Raw genomic sequence first — 13,896 nt, forward strand, 5'->3', positions numbered from 1 at the left:
GAGTCGCAAAAAATGGCCCACCGATTTGTTGGCTGCTGGAGCATGTACTTGAGTGCACCTTGAATAGCCGCAAGTTCTACTTCTGTCGACATTGTATTGTGCGAATATTTAAAATGCTAAGCGACGGCATCTGATGGAACAACTACTGCTCTGGTAGAGCTGTTTGAATTGGTTTAGAACCATCCGTGTAAATGTGCATGCGGTCAAAATAAGACTCGTTGAGAAGAAGCAGAGACAACTGTTTCTAGGCTAGCGGTGACAAGTCTCCCTTCTTAGCAATCCCAGGAATTGAGTGGCATACGGGAATTTGTCGGAGACGCCACAATGCCGATGTTGGGCGTTTCGCAGGCTTGAAGCCACATGGTACCGATTCGTGGTGTCTCGTCACAATACCACAGAATGTAGCCTGTGGTCTTCGCACTGGCAAATCGGCTAAGTAGTGGGATGGTAGCCGAGAAAAGTGTCGAATGTGCGCTCTTAGCGTCTCACCGACGATATGAGTGGTGGTCGGTTGCTCCTATGCAATGACAATTGCTGCAGCCGTCGAAGAACAACTCGGGAGGCCAAGACATGTCCGAAGTGCTTGGGCTTGTACGCTCTGTAGTGCAAGGAGATTAGTCTTGCATGTGTGGGACAAAACAGGAAGACTGTATCGCAACACCCGAGAAAAATTGCCCTGTATAGCTGCAAGATGGAGCGCACGGATGGTCCCCACGATTTTCCATCTACGAATTTGAACGTATTCGCAATACAAATGAGCTTTTTCTTAATCTATGAGACATGCGGACTCCAGCGGATGTCACGATTCACAATGAGCGCTGAGAACCTGTGAGCTTCCTTGTACGCGATGGACTGGCCTTCGATACACACCGGGTAAAAGACATCGCTTTTCGTGTAAATGCCACTAGCACACATTTTTATATAGAAATCGTCAGACCTTTTCAGTGAAAGTATGCCGCTGTCAGAATTGCCGCTTTCTGTATTCTGGCGCGCACTTGTGGCCTTGTCACGCCAGATGCCCAGATGCAAATATCATCAGCGTAGCGCGAGACATTAGCCGCCTGTGGTAGCGTTTCGGCAAGCTCCACTAGAACAAGATTGAAAAAAAGGGGGCTCAACACTCCGTCTTGCGGGACACCACGACTGGAGACATCTACTTGTCGGGCCATCCTCTGTAAGGACAAACACAGATCTCTGTGAGAGATAGCTCCTAATCCACCTAAAGACGCGGCTTCCAAGTTCTGCAGCCTCAAGAGCTTGGAGAATGGCTTCATGGGTTAGTTGTCGTAGGCACCTTTTACATCTGAAATAAGTGTCACAGAGAGGCGCTTCATAGCTTTTTGTTGCTGCACGGAGGTCTCGAGATCAATGAAGCTGTCAATTGGAGACCGTCCACGTCGAAAACGAGCCATAGCCTCAGAGTAAATGTTGTAGTCTTCGAGGTGCCATTTCATACGTGTCAGCAACGTCTTTGCCATGACCTCGCCGATGCAACTCGCAAGCGCAATAGGCCGGTACGATGTAGGGTCCAGCGGAGACTTCCCAGGCTTCAGTAGAGGCACCAGGCAGCTACACTTCCAACCGTTGGGGACTGTGCCGTCACGATAAGATTGGTTGAACATATCCAGAAGACAGCGTTGTGCTGTTGAACCTAGGTGCCTTAAGGCAGCGTAGGTCACCCCATAGGGGCCGGGTGATGATGATCGCCGGCACGCAGCCAAGGCCCCTTGCAGGTCTTCCGTAGAGGAAGGCACTTCCATGCTTTGATCTCTCGTAATGGGAACGTCAGGTAGAGAGAAGTCAGCCAGCAGAACAAGTCGCCAGTAACTGTGGCACAAAATTCTCCCGCGACCTCAAGCTCTGGACGACTTTGATGTATAGCCAACGCTGTGAAGGGACGGCGTTGTTGTGGAAGTGAGCGAAGACCCTGAAGAGTTTTCCACGCGGGAGATAACGGCTTGCGAGGGTCCAGCAATTCGCAGAAGCTCTTCCATCGTTGGTCCTGAAGTTTGTTCATCTCACGCTGAACTTTCTTCTGAATGCGTCGGGCGTCCCTCAGTTCATAAATGGACTAAGTACGCCTATATCGTCTCTCGGCGTCACCCAAAGCCTCTACAATTGTCCGTCGAAATCTGTGCGTCTTGTAGATGTTGTAAACGTCCGGGTAGGAGCCTCCAGAGCTTGTATGATCATATCTTCGAGGGGTCGGGCTGGTCATGCCTGAACTTTTCTCTATCGAAATTCGGTCTGCTTGTCAGTCTATCTGTCTTGAGAGCACAGGATAAAGAGAAATGTCAAGGCCTGTGATAGTTATGTAGGTAGGCATATGGTCGCTGCCATGAGTTTTGGAACCATTGAACTTTGGAACTTAAGCTATGCGACACTAATGTCAAGTCCAAGCAGCTGCTGTAATTCACTCCTCGGAGATAATTCGAGCTACCATCGTTCAAGGCTTAGTCCATGCTCGGTAGGGAGATGAACAAGACTCATGCTTCGTTGATTTGTCCTGAGGCTTCCTTAGAGTGTAAGATGGGCGTTGAAGTCGCCCATATTATTTAGGGGCCTGTAGTTTTTGTGAGTGTGTTGTTTAGTCTCTATCGATCAAGTCGACGTGATGGGGATATGTAGGCGCCTATCAGTGTGAATGAAATTTTCTTCTTTTTAACACAGAGACACGCGTATTGATTACTGTTGTGGGGCTTCACTGTTTGGTGAACATACGTGAACTCCTTGCGGATATACACAACTTGACTACGTTCAATGCATGATGAAGAAAAAAATTATTCGTAGCCCGACAGTCGAATTGTCTTTGAAAAATGAGGTTCACGAATTATGATAATGGGGAACTTGTTCTTAAAAACGAAGTGCCAAAAGAAACATCATAGAATTCTCAACAAAAATTACTGGCTGGGAATATGGCACCATTGTCTACGGCAGCTGCAAACATGGTGGTTTAGTACATGGATTTGCCTAAATTTCGTCCTTCCGGCTTCAGACAGCTTTGTGATCCTGATAATATTTAACGAAACATGGCGTTGTATATGCGATCACTTGCAGTGATTATGCACGCGTGCAGATTCTTGTTTCCTTCTGTGTTTCGAAACATATGATTGCTTGAACGTTTAGTCGCATATAAAAGCAGACAAATCGCAATAAATAAGCCACAACATCGTCTGAAGCCACGTCGACGAAGATTGGACAAATCCATGTGCTATCACAGCCATCATTGGCATGGTAGTTTAATGATAGCAGCTCCAGTGTTCCCTGTAGTAATTCTAGTAATGTATTTATCGCAAAATAGGAATTAGCCGGCTTGGACGGAGCAGCTGACTGCTTGATCCAACCTTTTCAGGGCTTGTGTCGAGAGAATGTGCTCAGCCTTCGTACGGTGCTTCTCCCCCTGCAGATCTCGTTCGGCAGCCTGAGCCCGGTGTTGAGCGACCGGGCGGGCTTCCCGCTCTTCTTTCGTACCGTGGCTCCGGACTCGTCGCACAACCCGGCTCGTGTGGCATTGCTGCGCCGCTTCCGCTGGGATGCTGTGGCCACCTTGCACGAAGACGACGAGCTCTACGCCTTGGTGGGGGAGCCATGTTATTGAATGAGCCCCTCCCCCACTACCTATACAGTGTGCATAGGTCTGGTTAGAAGAGAGATAGCAAATAGAGGAAAGGCAGGGAAGTCAACCAGACGAGTGTCCGGTTTGCTAACCTACGCTTGGGAAAGGGGAACAGAAAGAGGAAAGCGGGACGGAGTGAACACTGTTCGTTCACGCAGCAAAGCGCCTTGAAATCAGCCAAGTCCAAGCAAGTGCCCCGCCGATACATTAGGCTGCCGTAAAAGTGCGTAGATGATATTTCAGGCGTGATGAAGAAGTGGTGTTGGGCAGGTGATATAATGCGTACAAGAGATAACGGGCGGTCTCACTAGAGCAATGTTTCCCAAGCTACCCAAACGTCTCCCACGGGCGTGTTCTGCGGGAACCCACGCGTGGAACGAGGGAATCTCGCGAGAGGTTCTCGCGGGCCAATTCATAGTAAAAAAAAATCGCTGTTTTGTCCGAAGGTGAAGTGTTTGAAGAGATATCGAGGTTTAGCGTAGCGACCGATCTCCTCGTTCTGTGTTAAGGCGTACACGTACGCTTGCCGGCGCGCGATAGCTAGCGCCCGCGCGCCTTGCGTTTGCCGCGCCTCGCTGTAGGAATGTCGGTTTGAACCTACAAGACGCGCGCCCACTTGGCTCACAATTTTCGCCTTGGTAGACGTCACTTCGTATTTTCGTGAGGCAGCCAGAGCTTTTTTTTCTCTCTATTTCCAGCTCGGCTACAAGTCTCAGAAGAGTTTGTGATCATAGATCGCACTCGTTTTATATGGATTAAAGTATCAAGCATTGACACTACAGATTCATCACAGTCATTCGCTTTGTACACGTCATGTACCTTCACAACCATTTCCACAAAATATTCATACACAGATCGGCCTTTAACATCACAATGTGCATATGCCAACAGACTACGCCAAACTGCGTGCAGCCCAAGTAAAAAGATGACATCCATCTGTTCAAAATCGCGTTCAGGTGGTAAAAAACGAATGCCATGTGGATTGAGGGGTAGGTCTATCTTTAAGGTTATCTGTAATATATCCCAAAAGAATATTGCATTATTACAATCAATGAAGACATGTTCGATCGTTTCAGCTTTGTTGCACAGAAAGCATCTGCTTCCCCATGGCACATAAATCCCTCTTTCCTCTAACCACGTTTTAACAGTCAAGGTTCCCGTGTGAAGCTTGAAGAAAAACGTTTTAACATTTGCCGGTATCCACATATTTTTCAGCCTTTTAAGAGGCAGCCACGCTTCGAGGCGTGCGATCTGTCCCGCGCCATCTGCACGTGCGTAGGCGCGGGGCGCGAGCATTCGAGCGCCGGCAAGCATCCGTGTACACTTGGGCCTCTACGGCATGGCGTGACAAAACACGAACACCGTCCTGACGGATACGAAGCACGTCCCGACGCTGGCGCGCTGAGCATCGGCGGCAGCGGCATTGCAGACGTCGCACCTGTATATGTTGCACGAGGCTGACGTATGTAACCATCGCCGTTTGGTTGCGCTCAATGAAAGGAGATTAAGCAGATTGTAGCTTTACGCTTACCGCCAGCTCTTCTCGAATGCGTGTGCGCGCAATCTTCGTGCCAGCAGCGGAAGCCAGAACGCCCTGCAGCCGCTGCAGAGCCGATGGAGCGGGTTTACGCTGCATCCACTGGGCACCGCTGTACTTGGATCCGAACGCACTGTTCGTCTCTGGAGGCCATGTTGCCCTCCAGGCCCGGGCGCCTAATGAAAGAAAATAAGGCAGGGAGGTTATTGCCCAGTGTCCTTCTGGCTTGCTACCCTATAACGGTGCCGGAGTGGGCGAGAAGAGACTACTGTAGTATTGTATAGCCGACAACGACTAAGAAAACAAAGAATAGTAAATGTCGGCGGATGAATAAAACGAAAATAATATAGTGCGCTCTGGTAGAGAAAAATAAATGTGTCAAAATAAAAGAAATGTCACTTTTTAAGTACAATTTTCAGTCCCACTACTCGCTTTTGTTTTTCTGTAGTGACATACGGCAGAGAACTAATTCCATGTAGACACACGCTTAGTAAAGAATAAAATACCTGATCATGTGCTCTGTGTTTTATCAAGCGTTCTCTTAAGCATTTATACCACGTGGTTGGAGTCATCTGCGAGTCTATGTTGACGCTGCGCGCCTCTTTTAATATGCGAAGGAGTGCAAGAAAATACCGGAAATATTTTCTCCCAGGTAGGATACTTTAAAGTTTCTTAACCGCAGTGGTAACTACGGGGAATGTAAGGCATCCCGCTCCAAGCACCATGCGCAGTAACTATAAATAGGATTGTTCATTGATTGTTTTTACTGCGTCATACGCGCAAATGAAGAGTTCGGCAACTGTTGATGACTGAACATATTTAACAGATAACTTGAGAGGAGGTGTTTGACACCATAAAGTGACATTTCTTGCCACATCTCACGATGAATTTTTTTCGCAGAAGCTTCAATATTTTCAAGCAACTTTCTGTATTAATGATTTTTTACTAGTAAATTCACAAGCACCTTGTTCTGGCCTGGCGGTGTCTGTGAAACAGGCAGCCAGTTTCTAAATGTATATTTTGCCAATATTTATTCGCCTGGCTTCCTGTATAAGTTATAAAGTTTCCATACGCGGTAAAAGTATTCAATACTTTAATCATACTAGTCAGCTGCCATTACGGTCCTCCACATGTCTTCTTTCTCCTCTTATGCTGCATCTTTGTTGTCTTTGTTATCGGTTCATCTCGGATCACTACATCCTCCCGAGCTTCTATTATCATCTCTCATGGGGTGATATTGAAGAATATTACCGATCGACGCCTCTTCTGTTTTTCCTCGGGGTCCTTCATAATACACGGTCTTGAGATTCCCTTGGTGCTTTGCTGTTTTCAATACTGAATATGTGCCTATAAAGGGGCACATTGAATCCCACCCCTTTCGGACCAGCAGCATGTCTCTTGGTTCAATATCGGGCATCGTGTACTGGTGACGTTTGTCCAAGTTCTTTTTCATTGTTTTAGGATACTTTTCTTTCTGGTTCAAATCCAGCGGCTTTTTGCAAAGTGTTATTTCTTCAATTATACAAAGTTCTTTGTCCGCAGGTAACCAACAGGGTTTCTGGAAAGCGGTGAAGTAATGGCCACATCCCAATGCTGCAGTATGAGATCGGTTATGGTGACGAACAGCTGCTTCCAGAGCGCACTTCCACCCGCTTTTGAAGTTGGGGTATAGAGCAAAGAACGTCTTCAAGTCCCGAATCATCCTTTCTGCAAGAGAATTCGCTTCTAGATGATAGAGTGCTGGAAAGCACAGCTCGACGCCTCTTGCTTCAGCCCAACGGCGAAGTTTTTCGCTTCGGAAAGCCGGTCCATTGTCCGCAACGATGACCTTAACATTATAGAAGATATCGTTCTCTAGAAAAGAAGTTACGCAGTGCGCATCTTCCCCGCCAGCTTTATCAGCCACAAACCGCGTACACTCATCCACTGAAACTAGGAATGCTTGCATCTTTTTGACCCCCTCGCCCTTCTTTTTGAGTTCAGCAAGACCGAGGTGTAGTATTTCGAAGGGCACATACGAATACTCCGGCGTAACCATTTTGTTTCCACGCGGCCTGACCGTGGCTTTGCAACGTTGTCAGTTGTGACTCTATGTATTTAGCGACATCTGTCTCCATGTCTTTCCAAGTGAACCTTTGCGTTAGCTTTCTGTATGTTTTAGTGAATTTATCATGACCTCCAGACTCTAGACTGCCGTGGTAGAGTCGCATTATGGTCGGTATTGCTGTTTCAGGTACTTCTAACTTTCCGTTTTGTATCTTCAAGTCTTGCGTTCCTTCCCACAATTTGCTCATATTCGCTTCTTGATGGGTAACTTCTATTGGTACATGAAGTCTAAACAGACCGTCCGTGCCCTGGTGCTTTTGTCCAGGGCGATGCACTACCTAGAAAGTCTACTGTTGAATTTCACTCGCCCATTTTGCTACTCTAACTTTTGGCTGTGTGAGCTGCAAGAGATGAGTCACAGCTTGATTATCCGTAAACAATTTGAAGCTTCTTCCTTCCAGATAGCTTCTAAAATATTTGAGTGCCCTGACTACAGCGAATGCTCACTTTTCTGTCGTAGCATAGTTTACTTGGGCCTTGGTAAATGTGTAAGAAAAATATCCCAGCACTTGTTGTTTCGCAACAGGCTTGCTGACATGTGTTTGATGAAGAATGGCTCCTGTACCATAATGACAGACGTCAGTGCACAGTTCAAAATGCAGGTTAAAGTCTGAGGGCTTCAGAACTGGGTCTGAAGGAATAATTTCAACAAGTTCTGCGTAACACCGCTCGCAGTCTTCAGACCACAAAAATTTTTGGGTAAGGGCTGTGAGATATTTTGTCTTTGTTGCGCAATCCTTTATGAAGGCCTGTAAATGTACAGCAAGGCCTAAGAACACTAGAAGAGAGTGCAGCTCAACGGGCTTGGGAAGACACTTGATACGCTGAACACTTTCTTCTTTGGTAGTCTTTGTCTTCCGATCGAATATCCTGCCGATAAAAACGATCCTCTGGCAGAATTCACTCTTTTTGACATTGATCTTCAGCTGTGCCCTGCTCAATGCACCTAGAACCATTCATAGATGACTAATCTGGTCATCTAGTGTTCTTTATTAGACGAGTATGTCGTCGCCACACACACACTACAAATTTCGCTAATAAATTCTTTGAGCATAGAGTTTTGGAATCATGCGCCTGAGTTTTTCCACCCAAATGGCAGCCGGTTATATTCGTAGTTGTCGAAAGGTGCAATAAACACAGTGAACATCTTGGTTTCCTGTTTGAGTGGTACTTGCCAGTACCCGTTACATAGGTCTACCCTGGAAAACCACTGACACCCAACAGTCTCGTCAATTATTTCGTCAATTCGTGGCATCGGGAAAGGGAACAAGTTTGTTTGTCGGTTGATAAGCCCGTGATCTGTGCACAAGCGATAGGATCCGTCTTGGCACTATGGTAACGGAGGCAAACGGAGAGAGTCGAAGGTCTGATGTTACCAGAATCCAACATGCCCTGTAGCTGCTGTTTAAGCCATACTTTCTTTTCTTGGCTTACCCCATAGGCTTTCTTGCTCACAACATTTTTGTCTCGAAGTTCAAAAGGCACTTCGATTGCAGCCGTCGCGGGATGATAGTTGCCGACACACAAAAGTTCCGGAAATTTCAATGAAACTTCGTCAGAGCTTGTGATCGTCCAGTCTTGTGACTGAATAAGGTTGGAATTCTGAGTGGTGATTATGTTGTTCCAAATAATGTGCATCTTGAATAGCTTCATGTCAGGCCGGGATAAACGAAAATCAAACTCCACCCCTGACATAACGAGGCTCCTCACGGTGAGCTCTAGGTCTCTGAATTTCACTTTTGCATCCGTCCATTTTGCTAGCTCACGACAGTTTCCGTCGTAGCCTAGAACTCTGACAGCTCTTACGGTAAAGGTTTCGTCTTTGTCAACTCTTTTCTCATTAATCAGACTGACCGAGGCACCTGCATCGATCACCGCGGGCATCTCAATATTATTCGCGATCAATTGGAACAAAGAAAATGTTGGATTTCACAAGGAATGGTGTCTCCTGTGTCTCTTCCGATTTTCGTTGGGATTTTCCGAACAAGTTCTTAGCGGATTCCACTTGACTAGATATGTGACAACTCATGTTGGCAGATAATCATCTCCTCTGTTCTGTGTCCATTCCCTTTTCCGTTTGTGTTGCACCTCACGCGTTGACGGATGTTGAGGCCAGGACTCGAACGACACATATCTTGAAGCAGTATAGCAGCTCCTCGAAAGTGGATGGTGCTTTAACTTCGACTTGTCTCTGGCAATCTTTTGTCATCCCGTGTATCACTAGCGACACGGCGCAGAAATCTGGAAGCGTAGGATCCGCCAATCGCAGTAGACGCCTCTTCTCAAAGTAATAGTCCAGCAAATTGCTGTTTCTCTACTTCTAAAGAATTGCTTTGTCCCACAAGTAGACTGTATTGATTTTAAATGTCTGAATAAAACTTTTATTCCATGTTTCCCATGTTTCTTTCATATGTTCTGTGATGCGCAGATCATACCACTTTTTAGCGTTGCCACGTAGGTACCGGCGCATGTTAAGTATCCGATCGGAGTCACTTAATCGGTGGTTGTACTCACACGCGTACTGGAAAAATCCAGCCAGAGAGCGGCCCCAACTTTTCTACTATCAAACATTTCCGTCTCCACTGTCTCTCGGCATATCGCACCAGTGGCAAGTGTACTCAAAATTGCTTGCTGTTGTTTCATGTGTTGCATTTGCGCTTGCGTTAGCTGTGCTATCGCAATTAATGCGCCTTCAAGATGCGGTAGTGCGTTCTGATCTGTATCGCCTTGAGCGCCACACTTATTTCCGATTTGCTTCCTCATAGATTCAAGTTCTGCCAGTTCCATATTGATTTTCGCGGTACCTCTTCCGGTGATGTCGCTAATCCGTGCCTTGGTTTTGTTGGTGATGGTTTCGAGTAGGCCAGGTGTAGTCAGTTCTTCCGGCGCCACAAAGAAATTCTCACTTTCTCACACACGGTAACAGTCTTCAATACTTTAATTATACTATAGTCAGCTGCCATTACGGTCCTCCATGCCTTCCTTCTCCTATACTTCTCCATCTTTCTCGTCTTTGTTATTGGTTCATCCCGGATAACTACAGAAATTCATGCCTTCGGAAATTCCATCCATGGTTTTCAGACAAGATCAGTTAGAAAACGGATAAAAATTCAGCGGAATTTCACGGGAAACCAGATGAAGAAGACGATGGGACTAGCTGGAACTTCCAGCTGGTCCCGTTGTCTTCTTCATCTGGTCTCTCGTGTGTTTTCGATGGTTGTTTATACGTTTTACTATGTACCAACTAGCCTAGTTGAGCGCTTTTCTACAAGATCGGTTAATTTTGTGTAGAATCTCTCTTGGAGTTGGTGATTCCAAACTCAGTGGTGAGACAAGGAACTAAGAAGGTTACTGCTCGTCTATAACAGTCGACGATTTGGTTTGAGCCAAAATGTCGCCTGGTTTGAAGATCAGGAAAGAATCCGTAAAGTGCTGCAGGCGAAGAGCATTCTTATGTCGTTGTCCGCGTTTATCAACTGGCTTAGAATATTTTTGCTGTTAAGAGGAAAACGCAGTGCGTCGTGCTCTCGCAAAAATATATCACCGTACTTGTGGCTTAAATGTTCAGACTAAAGGAGACGCAATACATGGCCTATTGTACGCAAAGCTGTGACACTTGTCACGTTCATGTTGGAGACCTTACAGTACCCATGGATGTGTCTGTTATTTTTGACTACCATCTTATACACTATTGCCATTTTCATGGCCTAGTGGTGCTATCACTTCTGTCAAGAAGGTCTTCTGGGGCACGGTGTAATAATAGTTCTGGGGCGCCTTTCTCAGCTCTCTTCCCCTCCCTTGCAAAGGGGCGCGTATATGTGAACTCTCATAAGCTGGCACTTTGCATTTAATCGAAGTGCTCCATCTCTCTTTTCACCCACTGCCAGTGAGATTGAGGTTGGTGATACACTGCTGTTTGCAGCCATATTATTTTGATTTGCTTGTTTAAATGTAATACCTCATACCGCACTTCTTACATGAGCATAGCGAAGCGTCCGTGTCACACTAAAAAGCTCGCAACCGAAGATTTCTGTGCAAGGGCGTAGAGTAGGCTCACGGGGATCAAGCGGACCGGCAGAGAGGTCCATGTTTATCCCACCTTTGAGTGTGTGCGTCATCACGACAGCGTCTCACACCTGTTTTCTTTTTATTTCTGGTTTTCTTCTTTTTTTTTTTGAGCGAAGCTTACTGTTGTTGCCACCTTTTCCCCTACAACCCCTCCTGTTCGGTTCGCAGGCCATCAACGAGCTGCTGACTCAGCTGGAGAGCGCCAACATCGCCGTCTCATCCTCGGAAAGCGTCACACGAAACGATTTCCTCGAGCAAATACAGGAGCTGAAGGTAAACGCGAACCACCGCCTTTCCTTGCACCCATCCCTGAGCCGTGTGTTGGTCTCTCCTCAGTGCTCGCGGAGCGCCGTACTTTTCCTCGCCGTTTCTTTCTTTGCTCTCCGAGAGCCGCCTTCGTCAGGTTCCTGACACGACGACTCTTCCTTCGTTTGCCGGGCTTTGCTCCCTCCCCTCGTTCATCCGTGGCGCAGAGCTGATGCGCCAGCCGGTAAAGAAGTGCGCGCATCTTTGCCGTTTTCGGACACGAGTAGCGCATGCTCTTTAGGCCGTCGAAAGCCTTGCGGAGCTTGTTCGTCCACACAGAAAAAGGCCGGCGGGCGAACCTGTGTTTCGAAGAAGGCGAGAACCATTCCACAAACATGCGTTGCATTTTCTGACGAAATTGTAGACTACAAGGATACGTACCTTGAGAAAAGCATACACTCACGTTTACCGGAGCACTGACCGCATCAGTGTAGGCAGGGCCAGGGTCCAGCATCCGTGTCAGTGCCCATCAAAATAGCGCAAAGCCCTGGACTTCTTGTTTTCATACATTGAGTGAACAGGCTTGCTCTCAAGACTACGACCCACGTACGTTGCCTCATTAAGTCTCAGATTTTATTTTATGTTGCGTTAACCGTCTAATTTTAACAAGATTATCTACATTCACCACTTATTCTGCCAATAACAGCAGAAGACTTGCAATTTTTTTTTCCTTTTCATCTTCTGCCCACCTTCTTCTAGGGCCTTTCTCCTTCATCCCAATACCTGCAGAGGAGCATGTAGGCGAAAATGCGCTGGCTAAACACTCTGCTTTTTTCAATAAGGAGATCTATCTATCTATCTATCTATCTATCTATCTATCTATCTATCTATCTATCTATCTATCTATCTATCTATCTATCTATCTATCTATCTATCTATCTATCTATCTATCTATCTATCTATCTATCTATCTATCTATCTATCTATCTATCTATCTATCTATCTATCTATCTATCTATCTATAATGTAAGAGGATGAAACCGGGAGAAAAAAAATAGAAGGACGTTCTTACATTTACTCTTACCTTCCTTTCAGTCGATGGTAACCGTACTTTGCTTTGCACAGGTCGAGGTCTAAAGCAAAGCCTGTTGCGCGCAGACATCATATAGCCAAGCCCGCGCTCACTGCCACGTTATTTTGAATCTGAAGGGGGGTGAATTGAATACGGCGGCCTCTATTTACGATTGCGGCAGACGCAGGCCAAAAAATATCTTCTATCAAGCAACGTAAACAAGGATATGAAAAGAGGCTAAGCATGTTTTCCCGACTGCTGCATTTCTTGCGTGGCCGGACGTCCACTACGAAGACGCGCCCGTTTGCAACTATATTTGGAGAACCCACTTTCACGGTGCGTGCCAGAAATGAGCTCTGTGATTCTGGATATTAAAAAAAGAGAGAAAGAAAGGAACCACGGTGTTTTCTTTGCGTTCCTTCTGCGCCTGCTGCTGTCTGCGTGCCCCGCGCTCACTTGCTCGCAAAAAGGAAGCGCTGACTTCCGCAGTGTCAAAGGAAAGGAGCACTGACAGAAGACGAACAAAATGCGAAAACGGCGGAGATAAGCGCGAACGCTTTGACGGGGACGTCTTTCAAAGACGCCCAGGAAATGAATATCTGCGGACGCCGCCGGCGAGCAGAACGCGTGCGCAGGATGTGGCGTCGAGTGCGTACGTTGCCGTCGTCCAGTGTGCCTTGCCACCTGCGCCCCACCACCGCGGCATGGCATTCGCAGCCATAGTGCCGAGTGCAAGTCCAAGAGAGGAAGTGCACAGGCGCGAGCATTTGCCTCCTCCTTTGTGAGCCGCTTAGGTTTTCCAAACAGGCGAGATGAAAATATTAACTCGGTCTCCTTGGATGGCAATGCTGAGCAGGCACTATCGCAGGATTGAGGCAGAAAAATTAGGCGAGCGTTTAATTGATTACACGAACAAATGCTTCGAAAGGGAACGTATATCGTGGCTCTTCAATCTAATACGGCAGATGGAACAATACTTCCGATCATCTCTTGGAAGTGGAAGGTGCGCTGCGAGCAGTGGTTGGCATACAGCAGTCCTGATTTCCTGTCGAAAACGAGGAGGAGATATTTCGTGCCCTGCGCAGCAGTCCTCCAAGTCGCCCACCAGCGCGGTCCACTTTCTCCTATAGCTTGGCAGTTCCTCGCCTGGTAGTGATACTTTCTCTACGGCATTCCATGTAACTGGTTGTCTCACGCCAGGTGTTTAATCATAAGTCTACGGATCGTTTGCAGTCATGGCAGCTGTACCTG

General features: G+C 46.9%; 1 protein-coding gene across 1 annotated transcript in view; it reads left to right on the top strand.

Annotated features, from left to right (window-relative positions):
* The window catches only part of GABA-B-R3 (gamma-aminobutyric acid type B receptor subunit 3), a 394,949-nt gene that overhangs the window by 254,317 nt on the left and 126,736 nt on the right, over positions 1–13,896 (top strand). The window contains exons 3-4 of the mRNA XM_050182939.3: positions 3,407–3,577; positions 11,496–11,600. Coding sequence (XP_050038896.3) covers positions 3,407–3,577; positions 11,496–11,600 — 276 coding nt within the window. The remainder of the gene's footprint in view (positions 1–3,406; positions 3,578–11,495; positions 11,601–13,896) is intronic.

The sequence above is a fragment of the Dermacentor andersoni genome, chromosome 4, assembly GCF_023375885.2.
Source record: "Dermacentor andersoni chromosome 4, qqDerAnde1_hic_scaffold, whole genome shotgun sequence".
In the NCBI taxonomy this organism is placed as follows: domain Eukaryota; kingdom Metazoa; phylum Arthropoda; class Arachnida; order Ixodida; family Ixodidae; genus Dermacentor; species Dermacentor andersoni.